General features: G+C 37.4%; 1 protein-coding gene across 11 annotated transcripts in view; it reads right to left on the reverse strand.

Moving 5' to 3' along the window:
- Positions 1 to 21,686, reverse strand: part of ALG6 (ALG6 alpha-1,3-glucosyltransferase) — a 67,451-nt gene that overhangs the window by 35,392 nt on the left and 10,373 nt on the right. For 8 of the 11 annotated variants that reach the window (XM_058717145.1, XM_058717143.1, XM_058717147.1 and 5 more), the window contains one exon: positions 12,522 to 12,606. The exons of 1 other annotated variant lie outside the window; for it this stretch is intronic. In XM_058717145.1, coding sequence (XP_058573128.1) covers positions 12,522 to 12,606 — 85 coding nt within the window. Of the gene's footprint in view, positions 1 to 445; positions 2,200 to 12,521; positions 12,607 to 13,364; positions 13,531 to 21,686 lie in introns of those variants that run through there. 2 more of the 11 variants (XM_058717151.1, XM_058717153.1) reach the window with 2 other exon arrangements.

A 21,686-nucleotide genomic window follows, 5' to 3' on the forward strand; every position in this document is an offset into this window, starting at 1 on the left:
AAGAAAAAGAAAGCAACATTCCATTAATCAATATTCAAGAAACAGACTTATAATTTAACATCTCATTTAATTAAAATGAAAAAATGTTATACAAGGTAAAAAAAATTCATCTAAACTTTGTCTTTTCCCCTTCAGTTAAATTTTGTGAAATCACAATTAAAAGTTTTTGAGTACAGTTAAGTAATTTATTATCTAAACCAAGACACTCTTGGCTTACTCTTGAGAGTAAAAGAGGAAATTATTAATAATTAAGACCTAACAAGAAATGCAAACCAAGATTGTCCCAGACAAACCAGAACTTATTGTCACTCTATTAATCGTCTAAGTCAATGATTAACATGTATACAACAAAATAACATGCAAAAAAGACAATTTACTTCTGATAACGTAAACAAAGAAACAATACAAAATAACAATTTAAAAAAAGTAAAAAAGTCAGGAGCACCTGGCTGCCTCATTCCGTGGAGCATGTACCTCTTGATCTTGGGGTTCTGAGTTTGAGCTTTATGTTGGGTGTACAGATTACTTTCAAAAGTTAAAAACTCAGGGCACTTGGGTGGTTCAGTCGGTTGAGCATCCAACTTTGGCTCAGGTCATGATCTCATGGTTTTTGAGTTGGAGCTCCACATAGGGCTTGCTGATGTCAGCCTGTCAGCACAGAGCCCGCTTCAGATCCTCTGTCCCCCTCTCTGCTCTTTCCCCACTTGCGCTCTCCCAAAATAAATATATATTTAAAATTAAAAAATAAAATTAAAAAAAAAAGAAAGGCAAAAAAATCAGTATCAAAGAATACACAAAGATTTGGTTTATGGAAAGAGAAATACCTTATGGAACAGGTATACTTTTAGTAAGACTTTGAAAACAATTCAACCAACCAACTTATAATGAAAGCCTATTATATGCAAGATTCTGTGCACTGGGGAAGAAAACTAGGTCTAACACTCATAAATTAATAGGCTCCTGCAGTTTGCCAGAATGGAAAGGCACTATATAGAACTACTATGGCTAAAGAAGTGAAAACTAAGTTTACATAAACAGACTTCTTATATACTTTAAATGGGTCAAATTCCTTAAGTGTTACAATCTCCTACTTTGGGATTACAATTTTCTTTTAAATTAACATTCAATCCCATTAAATAGTCTATTGTTCATCTTCAGAAGGTCTGTTTTACTTAGTGTTAGTCACATGAAATGTTGGTTGATATGGAAGAGATGGGAACTAATAAAATGATCAAGGCACACTAGACAGGCGAGAGATCTAGGCATAGGGTACTACAGCATGTACCAGCTGGAGGCAGTTGTCTGCTCCAGCAGCAACATCCATGTGAACCATCCTAGGTCCTATATCTAGCTGAAACTTGAAGCCAAGAGGCAGTGAACCCAAGAATTTCCAGTGTAGCTAGAACTCCTTTTGACAGCTTAAATCTGAGAAACTCAGCCAGGCCAATAGTGGAGACCAGAGGACTCACTTCTCTGGTGCCCTCTGAAGACAGGCACCAATTGTGTTATTTCCAAATTCACCTCACTTCCAGGCACATTGGCATAAAATTTTATTGTACTTCCCTCACAGAGTTGTTGAATGATTGGGTTAAATATGTAAAGCTGTTAAATCACTGCCTGACACACAGCAAATACACAATAGTAGTTCTAACTGTGTTATTAGCCACAAAACTAACGGGATGTATCTAGCAATGGAAAACCATTTTGACCAATACAATTTCATTTAGTTTTCTGCTTCTTATGAAACAAAAGCTATTTTTTGCTTACTCCAACCTTGGGATCCTCTGGAGATAAGTAAAAGAGGCAATGACAGTAAAGTGTAAGCATGCAAAGATAGATACTAACAGTAAAGTCACTGGTTGGACTTGAGAAGGAATGACAGGGCTAACCACCTTGTTCCCTATTCTTATGGAAGTGGACAAATAAGAGCGGAATTTACGGAAAAAGTAGCTTTCAAATGTTTCCAGTAAAGCTTCAAAATCTACTAGTAGAAACAAAGCAACTAGTTAATTCTCTGCCTTATATATTTTAGATATATCTGAAAAGTTGTGCACATGCTATTTATATGTTGAAATGTACTTTGCCAATGAATTCCCAAATAATCTCGGTTAAATGTTTTGTCAGAAAAAATCTGGCTACCATGTGAATTATGAAATTACATTCAAGAGTGTTATCATTAACTTCAAGATACAATTTTTCTTTTTTTTTTTTTAGATTTTTTTAATTTTTTTTTTTTTACTTTTGAGAGAGAGAGAGGGAGAGGGAGAGGGAGGGGGAGAGGGAGAGAGAGAGAGAGAGAGAGAGAGAGAGAACATGAGCAGGGGAGGGGCAGAGAGAGACCAAGACAGATCTGAAGCCAGCTTCAGGCTCTGAGCTGTCAGCACAGAGCCCAACGTGGGGCTCAACCTCAGGAGCCATGAGATCATGACCTGAGCCAAGGTCCGACGCTTAACTGACTGAGCCACCCAGGCATCCCATGATACAGTTTTTTTCTAATACACAACCCAGAGTCATGGGTATTTTTAATTTTTACTTTTTACTTTTTAAAAAAATACATATATATTTTTTAAGTTTATTTATTTTTGAGAGAGAGTGGGCATATGGGCCACTCGAACTGGGGAGGGAGAGAGAGAGAGAGGGAGAGAGAATATCAAGCAGGCTCTGCACTGACGTGGGCCTTGATCTCACAAACCATGAGATCGTGACCTGAGCCAAAATCACGAGTTGGACATTTAACCACTAAGCCACCCAGGTGCCCCCAAAAAAACATTTTGAAGTGAAATAGTTTCAAATTCACAGAAGAGTTTCAACAATAGTTCAAAGAATTTCTGCACATCAAAATGTAAAATTTTTATATGACAAGACACCTTAAGAAAAGTCTAAAGACAAGAAAAACAGGAAGATGTTTATTTTATACACACATACACATTAAGAAAAATGATTAAAACGTAGAATACTGTTATAGCAGACAGACTTTAAGATCATCCCCATAAATCCCATCTCTTATTGTTCATGCCCCTGAATGTGTACAATCCCCTTAAGTGTGCAAGACCTGTGACTTGCTTGTAACCAAGAGAACATGACAAAGGTCATAGATGTCACTCTTGTGCTTATGTTTTGTATATATGTAAGATTCTGTCTTGCTAGTAAGTGTGCCAGAAAGACTCCCTTTCACGGACTTTGAAGAGGGAAGCTGTCGTGTTTTAATAAGTGACCATACTGGAGAAGCCACATGGCAAGAAACTGCAAGTAGACTCTAGGAGCTGAGGGTAGCATCCAACAAGAAACTGAAGTCCTCAGTCTTGCAGATGCAAGGAAATTAATTCTGCCAACAACCTGAGGTACCTTGGAAATGGTTCCTCCCCCAGTTCAAACTCTGGTAAGACTAGAGCCCCAGATGACAACTGGATTGCATGCAGCCTCCTAGAGGCCCTGAGCAGAATATCAAGATAAGCCATGCCCAGACTTCTGACCTAAAAAAAAAAAAGCTGTGTGATAAAAAATGTGTCTTTAAGGGGCACCTGGGTGGCTCAGTCGGTTAAGCGACCGACTTCAGCTCAGGTCATGATCTCATGGTTCGTGGGTTCGAGCCCCGCATCGGGCTCTGTGCTGACAGCTCAGAGCCTGGAGCCTGTTTCAGATTCTGTGTCTCCCTCTCTCTCTGCCCCTCCTCTGCTCATGCTCTGTCTCTCATTCCCTCAAAAATAAGTAAACATTAAAAAAAATTAAAAACAAAACAAAAAACAAAAAAAAGGAAAACAAACAGTGCCCTGCTTCAGATTCTGAGTCTCCCTCTCTCTCTGTTCCTCCCCTGCTCTCACTCTGTCTCTCTCTCTCTCAAAAAGAAATAAAGATTTTAAAAAATTGAAAAAAAAAATGTGTCTTTAAGTAATTACCATTTGTGGTCATTTGTTAAGATAGAATAGAAAATTAATATACAGTAGTCCTCCCTTACCCACAGTTTCACTTTCTGCGATTGCAGTGACCAGTGGTTAACTGCAGTCTGGAAGCAGGCTGTCCTCCTGACGTATCCTCAGAAGGTCAACAGTAGCTTAATGCTACATCACAATGCCTACGTCATTCACTGCACTTCATCTCAGGATATAGGCATTTTATTATCTTACATCATCACAAGAAGAAAGGTGAGTACAGTCCAATAAGATATTTTGAGAGAAACAAATTCCCATAACTTTTATTATAGTACATGGTTATAGTTGTTATATTTTATTATTAGTTATCATTATTAATCTCTTACTGTACTAATTTATGAATTAAACTTTATTGTTGGTATGCATGTATAGGAAAAAACATAGCCTATAGGGTTTGGTGCTATCCATAGTTTCAGGCATACACTGGGTGTATTGGAACTTATGCCCCATGGATAGTAACGGACTACTGTTCTCCCTCTCTTTTTAATTTATTTTTAACACTTATTCTTGAGAAAAAGAGAGAGAGAGAGAGCAACCAGGGGAGGAGCAGAGAGGGAGACACAGAATCCGAAGCAGGCTCCAGGCTCTGAGCTGTCAGCACAGAACCTGATGTGGAGCTCGAACTCATGAACCATGAAATCATGACCTGAGCCAAAGTTGGATGCTTAACCAACTAAGCCACCCAGGTGCCCCTGTAACTTTATTTTAAAACCATACAAATTAAGAGTACCTGGGTGGCTCAATTGGTTAAGCATCCGCTCAGGACATGATCTCATGGTTTGTGAGATTGAGCCCAACATTGGGCTCTGTGTTGACAGCATGCAGCCTGTTTGGGACTCTCTCTCTCCTTCTCTGTACCCTCCCCCACTTGCACTCTCTCTCTCTGTCAAAATAAATAAATAAACATTTAAAAGTAAATAAACAGAGGTGCCTGGGTGGCTCAACTCTTGGTCGGCTCAGATCACGATCTCACAATTGGTAAGATCGAGCCCCATGTTGGGCTCTCTGCACTGTCAGCATGGAGGCTGCTTAGGATTCTCTCTCTCCCCCTCTCTCTGCCCCTCCCCTGCTCACAGGGTCTCTCACTCTCAAAATAAATAAATAAATTTAAAATATAAATAATTAAAAATAATATAAATAAATTCATACAAATTATTACAAAAAAGACCTGCAATCCACCAAAAACATGGAAAAAAGATATAATTATGCAATTTTTAGAAGAAATACATTGATCAGCAAATATATTAAAAAATGTTAAATGTCACAAGTACTCAAGGAAATGGAAATTTTAAAAGTCTGGGGTTATTAAGTGTTGATAAATGTGTGTAGAAAGAAGATATTCTTGTGTTGGTATCCATTAAAACTGTCTACTTCAGAGATTCCACTTCTAACAATCTATCCAGAAAAAACCATGTGAACAGAGAAAATATAGTTTATTTAATCATCCCCCTATAAGAGAAAATTTAGAGTGTGTCAGATTTCTCATTACTATAAACAATGCTGAAATAAACAGCCATGCCCACCAATCCTCTTGATTTATAAAACTGTGGTTTTGTTTAGAAAACAAGCTCAGGGTAAGTGGACTCTTCCGTTAGCCCCAGGTATAAACCATACCTGCACTGAGTCAAGCATTTCTTTTATTAACGATTGCTTTAAAGTTGGGAAAGATTTTGCTCCATGACAAAAAGAGAGGTAATAAGAAGGCATTCCTATTATTCCTGCCTTGAGCATGGTTGTATAAAGTTACAACACTTGTAGCCTGAGCAGTCATCTACAGACTATGGAGTGGACAGACTCAGGATGAAAAGCTAACATTCCAAGAAGAACAGCAGAGAGGAAGAATGGGTAAAGCCTGAGTCCCTGATTGCTATTGCTGAGCCACTTTACTAGCATTACAATGACCTACTTCTTGAGTTAATATAATTATTTTATTGAGGCACCTGAGTGGCTTAGTTGGTTAAGTGTCCGACTTCAGCTCAGGTCAGGATCTAACAGTTTGTGAATTCGAGCACTGTGTCGGGCTCTGTTCTGACAGCTCAGAGCCTGGAGCCTGCTTCTTACTCTGTGTCTCCCTCTCTCTCTGTGCCTCCCCCACTTGTACTCTGTCTCTCACTCTATCTCAAAAATAAATATCAGAAAAAAAATTATAAAAAGATTACTGCTTAAGCTACTATTACTCAGGTTTTCTATTACTTGATGCCAAAAGTGCTCCTGATCCCACATATAAGGAATGTGCATTATAAAGTTTATTACAAATTTAGTTCTATTTTATTAGAGTAATACACAATGAATAAATAATAAAAAGTTTTCTTTTAATTTAATATTATTTAATTATTAAAACTAACACTTCTAAAGTTAACATGAGCAATCCTGATATCTTTTTCTTTTTTTAAGTAGGCTCCACACCCACAGTGGAGCCCAATGCAGAGCTTGAACTCACAACCCTAAGATCAAGACCTAAGCTAAGATCAAAAGTTGGACACAACTCACTGAACCACTCAGGCACCCCTCCTGATATATTTTAAATGACTATTTCACTTGCAAAGAGTTTTGACAAGTTAGCTATAGTTACCTATACCTAACTCTCTAGAGCTAACTCTCTAAAAAGAGAAAGACTTCACTATTGGAAAACTGAAGTAAAAAAAATAAGAAATCACACCATTTAAACATGAATCTGAAACAGATCAGTTTCTCTTAGAATTTCCAGGTGTACATTTTTGGTTTTCTAGTCTATCCACTCATAAAGAGAAAATTTCTGACATTTATTATACTAAATCATATTTCTTATGAACATCATGAAGTATTGCATAATCAACTAATGATAAATCATGTTTCTTTATACCATATGTCTCTGTTTCTAAGTCTACCATTCAGGATTCTCATGGTACCCACTCCTTAATAAAGATTTCAAAACTATTAAAATTTACTACCGAGATTAGCCATTTCATAATATTTAAGGCTCACAGATCATGGTTAAAACTGGATCATATAATTATATCTGAGGTATACAGTCTGGTTTTTAACAAAGAAAACAGAATGAAAATGTATACATACAGTCAACTCCTGATTATCTGGGTTAAAGTAGGAGACAATTGGTGCAGAAAACTGAAAACTGAGATAGATCAGAATAATCCACTCTCCATACTGAATTAAGATTATATTCTCAAAAAAAAAAAAAAACATGATATTCTCACTCCTGGAATCAATGTTTTCGCCACCTACCATTAAAGCCAAAAGCTGCAATTTATCACCTTAATCTTTCAATACAAAATATCACAATTACTTTTATATCAAAATCTGTTAAGAAGTACTTAAGAGAACAGCCAAAAATACAATAATTGTCTTATCTGTGTAATTTTTACAAAGGAATAAAAAAGAATTACAAAACTCAAAAGCAATGGGCTGGTTTCCCTCAACAAACATTACCTTATTCTATCAATCAAGCAAGAGAAAAACACATTAAAAATGTATTAATAATTGGAAGAGTGATACTCATTGGTTAAGTCACTATATGAGGAGGGGTGCCTGGATGGCTCAGTTGGTTTAGCAGCTGGCTCTTGGTTTTGGCTCAAGTCATGGTCCCACTAGTTCGGTAGTTGGAGCTCCATGTCGGGCTCCACGCTGACAGTGCAGAGACTGCTTGGGATACTCTTTCTCTCTCTCTCTCTCTCTCTCTCTCTCTCTCTCTCTGCCCCTCCCCTGCTTTCTCTCTCTCTCTCTCTTTCTCTCTCAAAATAAATAAACTTTTTTAAAAAAATCACTGTATATGGGGCGCCTGGGTGGCGCAGTCGGTTAAGCGTCCGACTTCAGCCAGGTCACGATCTCGCGGTCCGTGAGTTGGAGCCCCGCGTCAGGCTCTGGGCTGATGGCTCGGAGCCTGGAGCCTGTTTCCGATTCTGTGTCTCCCTCTCTCTCTGCCCCTCCCCCGTTCATGCTCTGTCTCTCTCTGTCCCAAAAATAAATAAAAAACGTTGAAAAAAAAATTAAATAAATAAATAAATAAATAAATAAATAAATAATCACTGTATAAAGGTATGGAAGATGCTCAAAATAGTACAATGCATAATGTCAAATATTTAGCTCATCTCAATTTTAAATGCTCTTTGACTAGGGTAGAGCCAACCTATTAATAGGAAGTTCAATATGACGTTCATGTATGAAACTCTCTCTTAAATGAATTATATATAAGCAGTGACCAAAAACAAAGAATACAAAAATATTTATGCAACCACCAAAGACCCCAAAAGCCAAAACAATCTTGAGAAAGAACAAGGCTGGGGGCGCCTGGGTGGCGCAGTCGGTTAAGCGTCCGACTTCAGCCAGGTCACGATCTCGCGGTCCGTGAGTTCGAGCCCCGCGTCAGGCTCTGGGCTGATGGCTCGGAGCCTGGAGCCTGTTTCCGATTCTGTGTCTCCCTCTCTCTCTGCCCCTCCCCCGTTCATGCTCTGTCTCTCTCTGTCCCAAAAATAAATTAAAAACGTTGAAAAAAAAATTAAAAAAAAAAAAAAAAAAAGAACAAGGCTGAAGTATCACACTCCCTGATTTAAAACTATCAAAGCTATAGTAATCAAAACAGTATGAGGGCCCCTGGCTGGTTCAGTCGGTCAAGCATCCAACTCTTGATCTCAGCTCAGGTCATGATCTCACAGTTCGTGAGTTAGAGCCCCACATTGGCTCTGCACTGATATTGCAGAGCCTGCTTGGGATTCTGTCTCTCCCCCCCCTGCCCCTCCTCCAGTCGTTCTCTCTCAAAATAAATAAACTTTAAGAAAAAAAAAAAAAAGAATCAGGGTCTGTGCTGACAGCTCAGAGCCTGGAGCCTGCCTCGGATTCTATGTCTGTCTCTTCCCACGCTCATACTCTGCCCCTCCCACCCTCATACTCTGTCTCTGTCTCTGTCTCTCTCTCTCTCTCTCTCAAAAATAAACATTAAAAAAAAAAAAGAATTAGTGCTGAATTCAATTGCTAAGCAAATTCATATAAGGGTATATGAAGTAAAATAAAAATCTATTTAATTTTTTTTTAACTTTTTTTTTATTTTTGAGACAGAGAGAGACAGAGCATGAACGGGAGAGGGGCAGAGAGAGAGGGAGACACAGAATCGGAAGCAGGCTCCAGGCTCTGAGCCATCAGCCCAGAGCCCGATGCGGGGCTCGAACCCACAGACGGTGAGATCGTGACCTGAGCTGAAGTTGGACGCTTAACCGACTGAGCCACCCAGGCGCCCCATAAAAATCTATTTAAATAAAAATATATTTCCAATAAAATGTTATTCTTATAAAAAAAAAAAAAACAGTATGGTACTGGCATGAAACAGACACAGAGATCAATGGAACAGAAGAGAACCCAAAAATAAACCTATGAATATATGGTCAATTAATCTATGACAAAAGAAGCAAGAATATACAATGGGGAAATAACAGTCTCTTCAATAAATGGTGCTAGGAAAACTGGACAGCTACATGCAAAAGAATGAAACTGGACCACTATCTTATACCATACACAAAGATAACTTTAGAATGGATTAAAGATTTGAATATAAGAACTAAAACTATATTGGGGCGCCTGGGTGGCTCAGTCGGTTAAGCAGCCGACTTCAGCTCAGGTCATGATCTCGCGGTCGGTGAATTCGAGCCTCGTGTCGGGCTCTGTGCTGACAGCTCAGGGCCTGGAGACTGTTTCGGATTCTGTGTCTCCCTCTCTCTGACCCTCCCCCATTCATGCTGTGTCTCTCTCTGTCTCAAAAATAAATAAATGTTAAAAAAAAAAAAAAGAACTAAAACTATAAAACTACTAGAAGAAAACATAAGCATAAGTTCTTTGACATCAGTCTGAGCACTATATTTTTGGAACAGTATCTTAAGGCAAGGACAACAAAAGCTAAAAAAAAAAAAAAAAAAAAAATGGGATTACATCAAACTAAAAAGTTCTTTTCCAGTGAAGGAAAATAACAAAACAAAAAGGCAGGCACCTGGCTGGCTCAATTGGTAGGGTGTGCAACTCTTTATCTTGGGGTTGGGAGTTTGAGCCCCATGTTGGGTATAGCAAGATTACTTAAAAATAAAATTAAAAAAAAAAAGGCAACCTACTGTATTTGCAAATCACACATCCACTAAGTAGTTAATGTCCAAAATACATAAAGAACTTACAAAACTTAATAAAAAAACAAACAACCCAATTAAAAAATGGACAGAGCACATTCGTGAATAGCCATTTTTCCAAAGACATAAAGACAGCCAACAGTCACATGAAAAGATAATCAACATCACTAATAATCAGAAAAATACAAATCCAAACCACAATAAGGTATCATCTCCTCACACCAGTCAGATTGGTTGGCTAAGATCACAAAGACAAGAAACAAGTGTTGGAGAGGATGTAGAGAAAAGGGAACTCGTGAACTGCTGGGAATGTAACTTGGTCCAACCACTATGGAAAACAGTACAAATGTTCCTCAAAAATCAGAAATAGTACTAGCATATGATCTAGCAATTCCACTTCTGGGTATTTATCCAAAGAAAATGAAAACACCAATTTGAAAAGATACATGTACCCCTATGTTCATTATAGCATTATTTACAATAGCCAAGATAACCTAAGTATCCATTGCTAGATCAATGGATAAAGAAAATGTTATATACAAATAAATCTTGAATAATGCAGAAGTTAGTTGCCCCAAACCCCCAACATAGTGAAAATCCATGTATAACTTCTGATTTCCCAAACTCAACTACCAATAGCCTGCTGACTGAAAGCCTTACCAATAACATAACATAACAGTTGATTAACATTTATCTTGTATATTGTACGTATTACATACTGTATTCTTACAATAAGTAAGCTAGCAAGAAGGAAATGCTATTAAAATCATAAGGAAGAGAAAATATATTTATAGCACTGTACTATACTTATTTTAAAAATCCTTGGGGCACCTGGGTGGCTTAGTCAGTTAAGCATCCGACTTCAGCTCATGTCACGATCTCACGGTCCATGAGTTCGAGCCCTGCGTCAGGCTCTGGGCTGACAGCTCAGAGCCTGGAGCCTGCTTCAGATTCTGTGTCTCCCTCTCTCTCTGTCCCTCCCTGCTCATGCTCTCTCTCTCTTGCTCTCTCTCTCAAAAATAAACATTAAAAAAAAAAATTTTTTTAATCCACATATAAGTAGACCTCTGTAGTTTGTTCAAACCTGTGTTGTTCAAGGATCAACTGAATATATGCAGTGGAATATTACTCAGCCACAAAAAAGAACAAAATCTTGCCATTTGCAACAACATGGATGGACCTAGAAAGTATTGTTAAGTGAAAAAAGTCAGAGAAAGACAAATACTGTATGATTTCACTTATGTATGCAATCTAGAAAACAAATGAGCAAATAAAACAGAAACAGAGTCATATGGACAGGAAACTGTTGGTTATCAGAGTGGGAAGGGGTTGGAAGGTGGACAAAATAGGTGAAGGGGATTAAAAGGTACAAACTAGTTATAAAATAAGTCATGGGGATGTAATGTACAGCACAGGGAACATAGTCAATAATATTGTAATAAATTTGTATGGTGAAAGTGATTAGACTTATCATGGGGATCACTGAGTAAGGTATAAAAATATCAAATCACTATGATGTACACCTGGAACAGGTTTTGTATGTCAATTACACTTTAATTTAAAAATAATAATAAATGTATTTTAGCTCTGGAAAAAAAGGTATCATATACTTTCCTCACATAAAATCACATGAAATGGTTCATTTGGATTCTAAAGACTCGAATAAATGTATCAGTATATAAGGAAAAAAAAAAAAAGCAGTGATCAAAGCAATCAACAGAACAATGTAAACAGTTTGTACAGCCAGTCTAATAAAATAATCTATTAGGCATCCAATAAATCAATAAGCAATGTTATCAATTGTTATTGGAATATATTTGATAAAGATGACACAGGCACAAATTTCAGTAAAGATATAACCACAGCTAACATTTCCTGAGAGCTCATCTTGTTGCAAACACTAGTCTAAGTGTTTTACATGTATCGTTTTATTCAATACTCACAATAACCCAGTGAAATATGTATTCCATCATTTCTACTCTACAAGTGAAAAAACCGTGGCAGAAATGTTAAGTAATTTTGCCAAAGGTCACACAGCTACAGCTAGTAGACAGTAGACAAGGATCTGAACTCAGGCAGTCTAATTTGAGCACCTACACTCCTCACCGCTAAGCTACTGCTCTTTCATATCTCATTCATTCCTAACAAAGACAGTTTGTGAAACCAACAGAAAAAATATTGTTAGCCCAGGATGGTTCTTTAGTTTATGTCCAGAGAAGCTTCTAAAGCATACAGTGTTCTTTCCTCAAAGTTCTCATCATATTTTAGCTGCTGAGTACATGGGTAACTTTCAGGAGTATGAAACTTTAAATATGAGCCTATAATATACAAGGTAATAAGTGGTATCAGTATACAGGAAAATGAGTATGCTGAAGAGGAATAGCATATTTTCCTTGAATATATATTCCTTTTATATACATTTTCCTACGTATCTTCAAATAACCTGTATTAACTATGACAAACAATAAAATCAAGTTAAAATTATCCATACCATTGTTTGATGGGTAAATTAAAAGTAATTTCTTGCCAGTGTCTCTGAGCTTCATAATCACCAAACATAGGGGGTTTTCCAGCACCTAATATGAAAGGTAAAAACAGCCAGACAATATACTTTAATATACCAATGATTTTAATTCCTCATGAAAAATTTAAAAAAAAATTTTTTTTTAACTTATTTATTTATTTTGAGAGAGAGAGTGAGAGCATAAGTTGAGGAGGAACAGAGAAATAAAGAGAGAGTGGGTATCCTAAGCAGGCTCCATGCTGTCAGCACAGAGCCCGATGCGGGGCTTGGACTCACGAACTGTGAGATCATGACCTGAGCTGAGATCAAGAGTCAGACACCTGACTGAGCCACCCAGTCGCACCGAAAATTTTCTAAATTATAGAGGCAGTATAGGTTAAAGAAAAGAATCACAGACATTACCAAAAACAGCAGAGATGAGGTCTGAATCCTATCACTGTTAGCACACAGAGTGACTGACTTGGACAAATTACTTAACCTCCCTAAACCTCAACCCATTAAAAACAAGAACTACCTGCAGAACTACTGGAATATGTAAGATAATGATATAAAATACCCAGTAAAGGATGTGGCACACAGTAAACATTCAATAAATACAAGATATTATTAACATTAATTAGTTAATAATACTAATTTTAAAATATCCAAGTTTATTTTTACTTCACGAGAAAGACTGTCCACTAAGTATCATAAAACAATAAAAATGAGTATCTATACTTTACAAAGGGCTTTTGCAAACTAAATACAAATAACAAGGTTCAGTACAGAACCAAAACATACTATATGTTATAAAGACATTAGTAGAGGCACCTGGGTGGCTCAGAGGGTTAAGCGTCTGACTTCGGCTCAGGTCATGATCTCATCATTCATGAGTTCCAGTCCCTCATCCGGGGTCTGTGCTGACAGCTCAGAGCCTGGAGCTGCTTCAGATTCTGTGTCTCCCTCTTTCTGCCCCTCCCCCGCTCACACTCTTTCTCTGTCTCTCAGAAATGAATAAACATTAAAACAAATTTTAAAAAAAGAAAAAGACATTAGTTAGGTCAGGCTTTGCTGTCAAATAAGTGACATAAAAACTATCAGTTTCGGCTTTTTTTATTTCAAAATAGCAAATATGGAATAATAGATCTTTAGCAATTGATAGCACTTAATATGTGCCAGATACAACAATGAAGTATTATTAGTGTCCCTACTTTACAGGTGAAAAGAGAGGCAATGGTCACCCAGGTATTAAGTATCAGGGTCTGGATTTCAACCCAGGCAAACTGGCTCCATAATCCAGTTTTATATTGTTGGCAACGTGTGTGAGTGGGTTATTAACCTTAAGTCATGTTAAATGACATAAAGGTAATTCCATTCGAAAATTGTGAACATCCACTATTTAACTAGCAGGTGACTAAAAAATTGTCAGAAACCCAGACACCTGGAGTCATAGGTTTTTAAATCTGCAATTGAAAATCACATACAATCAAATATACTCATTAATCCACCGGGAATAATTAATTTCACACTGGAGAATGACGTACTAAAGTTCACTCAAATCCAAAGCATATTTTCTCCAGCTTTGGAAACTATGTTAAATAGGGTTTTGTGCATTTAATGGCTATACTATACCAATATTCTTAAATGGCTAGCATCTCCACCCGAGGAGATAACCCCACTGTTGAGATAATCATGGGAAAAGCAGATTAACATCTCCAAAGCATATATAAAGAGTGACTGTCACAAGGAATTACCCACAGTACACAGACATATGTACACACACACACACACACTCCTGTCTCTCTCTCAAAAAAAAGTACCATATCTTGTTCATTTTTGTATTCTCAGATGTAATGGCACCTACTAGATTCTCAGTAAATGTTGAAGCATAGATGTTGAGACAACCTGTGTGATATAGCAAGGACTTCAAGTTGAAGAGATTTGAAATTTTGAGTCCAATTTTCCACTTAACCAGATGTGCAACTGTGCCATCTGTGATGGCAAACCAAGCAATTATGCCAACTATTTTAACACAGTGCCCATCTATTGGTTCTTGCCCAAAACATTTTTAAGTTATTGTCTGACACTTTGAAATTCCAAGCCTCTGTTCATGCTACTTACTCCCTATTTATATACCCCTTACAACAACTCATATCCAACTTCCAAGAACCATCTCAAATTCCGAATCCTCCATGAAACCTTCCCTTATAAATTAAAAACACATTGTTCACTGAAGCACCTGGGTGGCTCAGCATACTAAGCGTCTGACTCTTGGTTTCGACTCAAGTCATGATCTCACGGTTTGTAAATTCAAGCCCCACGTGGAGGACAGCACAGAGCCTGCTTGGGATTGTCTCTCTCCCTCTCTCTGCCCCTCCTGTACTCACTCTCTCTCTCTAAATAAATTAAAAACACACACACACACATTGTTCACTGATTATTGACTTCTTATAATGTATTTTCAGTATCACATATTTTGTCACATGACTATACAATTTCCTAACTGCTACCCAAGTAAGAATTTTCGTTTCTATGAACACAAGAGAATGTGATTTTCCAGAGTTCAAAGGAAACATACTGCTAAGCATATAGTGCATACTTTCATTAAAAATGTATTTAATCGGGACACCTGGGTGCTAAGTGTCAGACTTTTGATTTTGGTTCAGGTCATCATCTCATGGTTCATGAGTTCAAGCCCTGGGTTGGGCTCCACACTGAGGGAATGCAGCCTGCTTGGGATTCTCTCTCTGCCCCTCACCCACTTGCGCTCGCTCTTTCAACCTAAATAAACTTAAAAAAAAACTTAATTAAATTGACCTGTAATTTTTTTTTAAAAAGGAAAAATATATCCCCAATGAATTAATTGCAACTTTTGTATGTCTATTTTACAGGATAGAAATGCATGTGTTTCATTTCTTTTTTAATATTTATTCATTTTTAGGAGGGAGGGAGAGAGAGAGAGAAAGAGAATAAGGAGGGGAGGGACAGAGATCAAGGAAGACACAGAATCCAAAGCAGGCTCCAGGCTCCAAGCCGTCAGCACAGAGCCCGATGCAGGGCTAGAACCCACAAACTGTGAGTTCATGACCTGAGCTGAAGTCAGATGCTTAACCGACTGAGCCACCCAAGCGCCCCTGTTTGTTTCTATTTTAAAGAATACAACCATGGTCTATGGCTTCTTTTGGGGGGGAGGGGGGGTTGGAACTGATTTCTATTTTTTGTTTATTTGCCTTTATTTTTTGTTTAGCTCCATGGGGATAATAAAAGTCAGAGAGGATCTTAGGTAATTTTCTATACCTGAAAAAATCCAACTATCTAGATTTTCTGAAATTGCTCTAGACTTGTGGTCAATGTGGAAGAATTTATTACCATTCTCTAACAAATAGAAGAATGGATAATGACTCTCTTTAGGGTTGAGAAACAAGTTTCTATCCAGAGTCTGACCTACTTCAATAAATCCAGCTGACACTGGCTATGAAATTAGTACTTAAGTTTTTAAAACTGCTAAAGTGCCCTTAAAGCAACCCAGAAGGACAACCCAACTGTACCTATGGGAGCTTCACCTGGGAAGGACAAAAAGGATTCCTTCCACAGTGATTAATTCTACAAATTCATTTACAGGAGAATCAGAATTACATAAAGAAAACACACTAATATGTATCTACAGAGTTTCAGTTTTGTCTTGTTCTCAGGGAAATGGGCTTAAACACCACTTAAATGTTCATTTTATAAATTATTGAACTATTCAGAATTATGTTATAATTTTAAAAGTAGTTTCTTTGATAACAATACATTCTAACTGCCTTTACATTTACATTTTAAACATTCTAAGAGAAAAGAATTTGGCTAAAATTTTCCAGAACAAAATCCTCTTTTGATACGTTCTTGGTGAGTAACAAGAAACATTATATATAGCAATGGGGAAGTTGAGAGAAGCTAACCAATTAAATAGAGCACAATCATACTTTAACAATGATTGATATGTTGGGGGAAAAAAAAGAAAAAAAAAAAAGATTCTCAATGGCCTATTCCTCCTAAATAACCAATACAACTTAGGGGAAAAGGGGTATTAGAATAAAATAACTTTCCTTCATTCAAGTGTTGCTATTTGCTCAAAAAACATCAGTAACAGTTTGGACCAAGTACAGAGAACTGTGAATCTCTACAAGAAATAAGAAACACACTAAAATCAGAATTTGTTTCCTCCCCAGGCTCCTGGCTGGTTCAGTCAGTGACGCATGCCAACACTTGATCTCAGGGTCATAAGTTCTAGTCCCACAATGGGTGCAGAGTACTAAAACATAAACTTTAAACAAAAATAAATAAATAAAAAGAATTTGTTTCCTCCCCAAAGCTTGTTTAAAAGTAACAAGGCAGGGCGCCTGGGTGGCTCAGTCGGTTGAGCGTCCGACTTCGGCTCAGGTCATGATCTCGCGGTCCGTGAGTTCGGTTCGAGCCCTGCGTCGGGCTCTGTGCTGACAGCTCAGAGCCTGGAGCCTGCTTCCGATTCTGTGTCTCCCTCTCTCTGACCCTCCCCCGTTCATGCTCTGTGTCTCTCTGTCTCAAAAATAAATAAACGTCAAAAAAAAAAAAAAAATTAACAAGGCAAGATTTATTCAGTATTTTGGGGTGCCTGGCTGGCTCAGTCAGTAGAGCATGCAACTCTTGATTTCAAGGTAAATTCAAGCCCCACATTGGGTATAGAGATTACATAAAAATAAAATCTTTTTTAAAAAATCTTTACTCATTATTTCTAGGTCTGTAAAAACTAACTACATAAGCAGCACTCAAGTAAGGAGTATAATGTAAATATGTAAGTACACATTCTAGAAAAATTTAAATTACAATACACATAAGTAGTTTGGCTATACAATATATGGATTTCCAAAGGAGAAACAATGGACTAATACTAAGCAAGCTAACCTGAGCTTCCTTACTTGAGTGCTTCCTAATTACAATCTTAAAAGATAAATGAAATGCAAATGAGAATAAGCATGTTAAAAAGAAATTATGATAACAAAAAAAGTATTCTAATTGAGAGAAAAAAATCCTAGCAGAATCACAGATGTCATACTTAATTCTTTAATTCTCCCAGCCTCCTATGACATAAAAGTTCTTCACACATGAGTGCTAAAAATGTTATATTCTTTATGATGGGGTTAATAACTCAAAATCACAATTTTTCTTAGTGCTTAGCATTTTATTCTTCTCATCTAAAAAATGACAGAAACATACAACCACCTAAGAAAGAGCCTACAAATATTCTACTACTGTACAATAACAATACTTTTCCTATACAGTAATCCAAAAGTAATTTTATTATGCTGACTTTCTTATGGGACAATTTAAGAGTGAAGTTTAGGGGCACCTGGGTGGCTCAGTCAGTTAAGTGTCCAACTCTTGATCTCAGCTCAGGTCTTGATCTCAGGGTTGTGAGTTCGAACACCACACTGGGCTCCACTCTGAGAGTGGAGCCTACTTAAAAATTTAATTAATTAATTAAAGCTAAGTTTAAAATAAGCAGGAGTCCTGGTGGTTTTTTTTTTTTTTAAGTTTATTTATTTATTTTTGAGAGAGACAGAGACAGCATGAGTAGAGGAGGGGCAGAGAGAGAGAGAGGGGGAGAGCGGGGCGGGGGATTGAGTGAGTGAGAGAGAGAGAGACAGAGAGAGAGAGAAAATCCCAAACAGGCTCCTCATTGCCAGCACAGAGCCTGAGGCAGGGCTTGAACTCACAAAACCATGAGATCATGACCTGAGCTGAAGCAGAGTCAGATGCTTAACGGACTGAGCCACCCCGGTGCCCCAAGAGTCCTGTTTTTCAGATAAGGGGAGTAACAGAGTAAGGTCAGAGTTTAGGAGAGAAATGTTAGAATAAATAATGTATGTAAGTCACAAAGATAGAAAAGTATTATATATGCTTGATGTCCTCTATTCAATTCCCATTAAGCATCTGATTATATATGCCAGTAATACTGAAATAGTGTGATTTCTTAAATTATTCTACTCTATACCCTTAGTTTTTTCAACTTTACCTCAACAAGAAAAGTTCAAAGAAAATAATATATCTGTCAAAATCAGAAGACTAAAGGAAAATTATAATTAGGATTACAAACTAAATAATGATCAGGAATAAAATAGTGCTGAAGGAAGAAAAGGAGATGACCGTCCGATGTGCCAGTTATGGGCTGAAAGCAAAGGTAACATAAACTATATATTTTACATAACAACTTTTAACTGGGCTTTTCCTCTGACCTCCTTACCCCATTCTAGCTCCCTCCTTCCATTCACAAACTTCCTAAAATCCATTATGTCCACTTGGTAACTACCATTTAGCCCTCAATTTATTATAGTCTGACAATAAGAAGGCTCACATTGGCCTCCTAGAGATCTTTTGTCTATTTTTAATTTTCACCCTACTTGACATGTCTAGAACTTGACACTGAAGGCCAGTCTTTACTTCTTACAATTCTCTGATTTCCTGGCTTCCAGACTCTAATCCTCCCTCATGGTTTCTTCTCAACCTCCTTTAATCATTCCCCTTCTCTGTGAAGGAGATCAGTGGTTAAATGTGTTTTTTTCTTGCAATATAAATACTCCCAACCCTGTGGCTTTAACCATCATCTGTATCAACATTTTATAAAGATCAGAGCAGCTTGTGGAGCTTTTAAAAATGCAGATGAGACCAGTTTCCAGCAACCAAGCAGACCTAGAAGATAAGGAAAACACTTCCAATACAGGGTGGGGTATGGCTGAATTAACATCAAAACAAGAGAATTCCTCAGGGGCCAGAAACAACAAAAAAAGTATAAGATCCAGACAAGTAAACATTTGTCCTGAGGATATCCAATCATCTTTTATGGCCTATAGCCTGGCTACTGAGAACCTCTAAGCAATGAATTAAGGAGGCAAAGCCTAGTACTTGAACAGGTAAAAACTTCAATGTCAGAGAACCATCTACAAGGATATTTTAAAAAAATGCTTTGTGGGAGATGGTGAAGATAGTATTTACCTCTGCCTTGGCTCCTATAGTACAAGAAAAAAGTCTCCTGAAAATAACATTATCCTGCATTCACCCAGTGTGAGGCCTGAATTCACACCAAGTATAGAGCCAAAGAAACCTTAAGATGGAGAATTTGGTTTAACTTTTGTTAATAGTGCCCAAAGTGCCTAGCAAGAGGCAACATAAATCCTCTGTGGAAAAATACATAGTGAACCCGGGCCTCAAAGAATTCTCACAGATAAAAGTTCGAGGTAACATGAGCTCACAATTTTTTTTAAAAATCACTAAACTCACAAAGAAACAAAATACCATGAGCTAGAATCTACAAAAACAACAAACCAGGAAATAAGACTGCAGATACTAGAATTTTCTGATAGGGAATATAAAATAAGTATGGCTACTATGTTTAAAGATATAAAAGAAGACACTAGAATATGCTGAAGGAACAAGAAATAATCAGAAATGACGAAGATGATTTGAAAAGGAAACAAACAGGGCCACCTGGGTGGCTCAGTCAGTTAAGGGTCTGACTCAGGTCATGCTCTCATGGTTTGTGAGTTTCAGCCTTGGTTCAGGCTCTGTGCTGACAGCTCAGAGCCAGGAACCTGCTCCGGATTCTGTGTTTCATTCTCTCTCTGCCCCTCCCCTACTTGTGCCTGCCTCTCAAAAATAAATAAATGTAAAAAATTAATTAATTAATTAATTAAAAAGAAAAGGAAACAAGTAGAACTTTAGGAAATAAAACAATAATTAAAATTATAAAACTCAGTGGATAGTTAAAATAGATTAAACACAATTAAAAAGGAAAGTAATGAACAGGAAGACAGATCTGATGATTATTAAAAAAGCAATAGGGTGAAACCATGATATGAAAAATACAGGAGATTATGAGACATAGAGGATAGGATGAAGGAATCCAACATATCTAATAAGAGTTGCACAGCGCTCAGGCAGTTAAGCATTCAAACTCTTGATTTTGGCTCAGGTCATGATCTCACAGTTCATGGGATCAAGTCCTGCGTCGGGGGGATGTCAGCACAGAGCCTGCTTGGGATTCTCTCTCCCTCTCTCTCTGCCCCTCCCCTGCTCGTGTTCTCTGTCAAAATAAATCAATAAACATTTAAAAAATAAACATTAAGAAAAAAGAGTTGCACAGGGAAAACAGAAATGAGGGAGATGCAATATTTGAAGAGAGAACTGAAAATATAAACTCGATGAGACAAAGAGATTGTTGTCTGTTTTATTTTCTGCTATCTTACCTGCTTTGGCACAAGTGCCCTACACATATGTGGTGAATTAATAAAAGACCAAAGATCAGGGGTGGCTGGGTGGCTCAGTTGGTTAAGCATACAACTTTGATCCAGGTCATGATCTCAAGGTCTGAGTTCAACTCCCACGTCAGGTTCTGTGCTGACAGCTCAGAGGCTGGAGCCTGCTTCAGATTGTGTCTCCCTCTCTCTCTGCCCCTTCCCTGCTCATTCTCATTCTCTCTCTCAAATAAATAAACATTTAAATAAATAAATAACCAAAGATCTAATATATCTAACTACAGTTTTACAAGGAGAAAATGGAATGAGAAGAAACAGAAAGTTACCATTTATTAGAGTCAGAAATCCCAGAAAATCCTGAGGATAAAGTTTTTAATATTCACAATTAGATACATCATAGTGAAATTTCAGTGACAGAAAAGACAAATTACCTACAAAGATAACAACTGAAATGACAGCTGATATCTGAACATAGCAATAGAAACTAAAAGACAATGAATGAGATTTTTGTTTAATTTTTTTTTTAATGTTTGTTTATTTATTTTTTTGAGACAGGGAGAGACAGCATGAACGGGGGAGGGTCAGAGAGAGAGGGAGACACAGAATCTGAAACAGGCTCCAGGCTGAGCTGTCAGCACAGAGCCTGACACGGGGCTCGAACTCACAGACCACGAGATCATGACCTGAGCCGAAGTCGGATGCTTAACCGACTGGGCCACCCAGACGCCCTGAATGAGATTTTCAAAATATTATGAGAAAATAATTGCCAATGCAGAATTCCATACCCAGAATAAAATGTTAGGGTGCAAAATAAAGGCATTTTCAGATAAAAAGCCAACAGGCTCTTACTTAAAAAAAAGAAAAGAAAAATACCTCCCAGGGG

Source organism: Neofelis nebulosa, chromosome 2 (genome assembly GCF_028018385.1).
Source record: "Neofelis nebulosa isolate mNeoNeb1 chromosome 2, mNeoNeb1.pri, whole genome shotgun sequence".
NCBI lineage: Eukaryota > Metazoa > Chordata > Mammalia > Carnivora > Felidae > Neofelis > Neofelis nebulosa.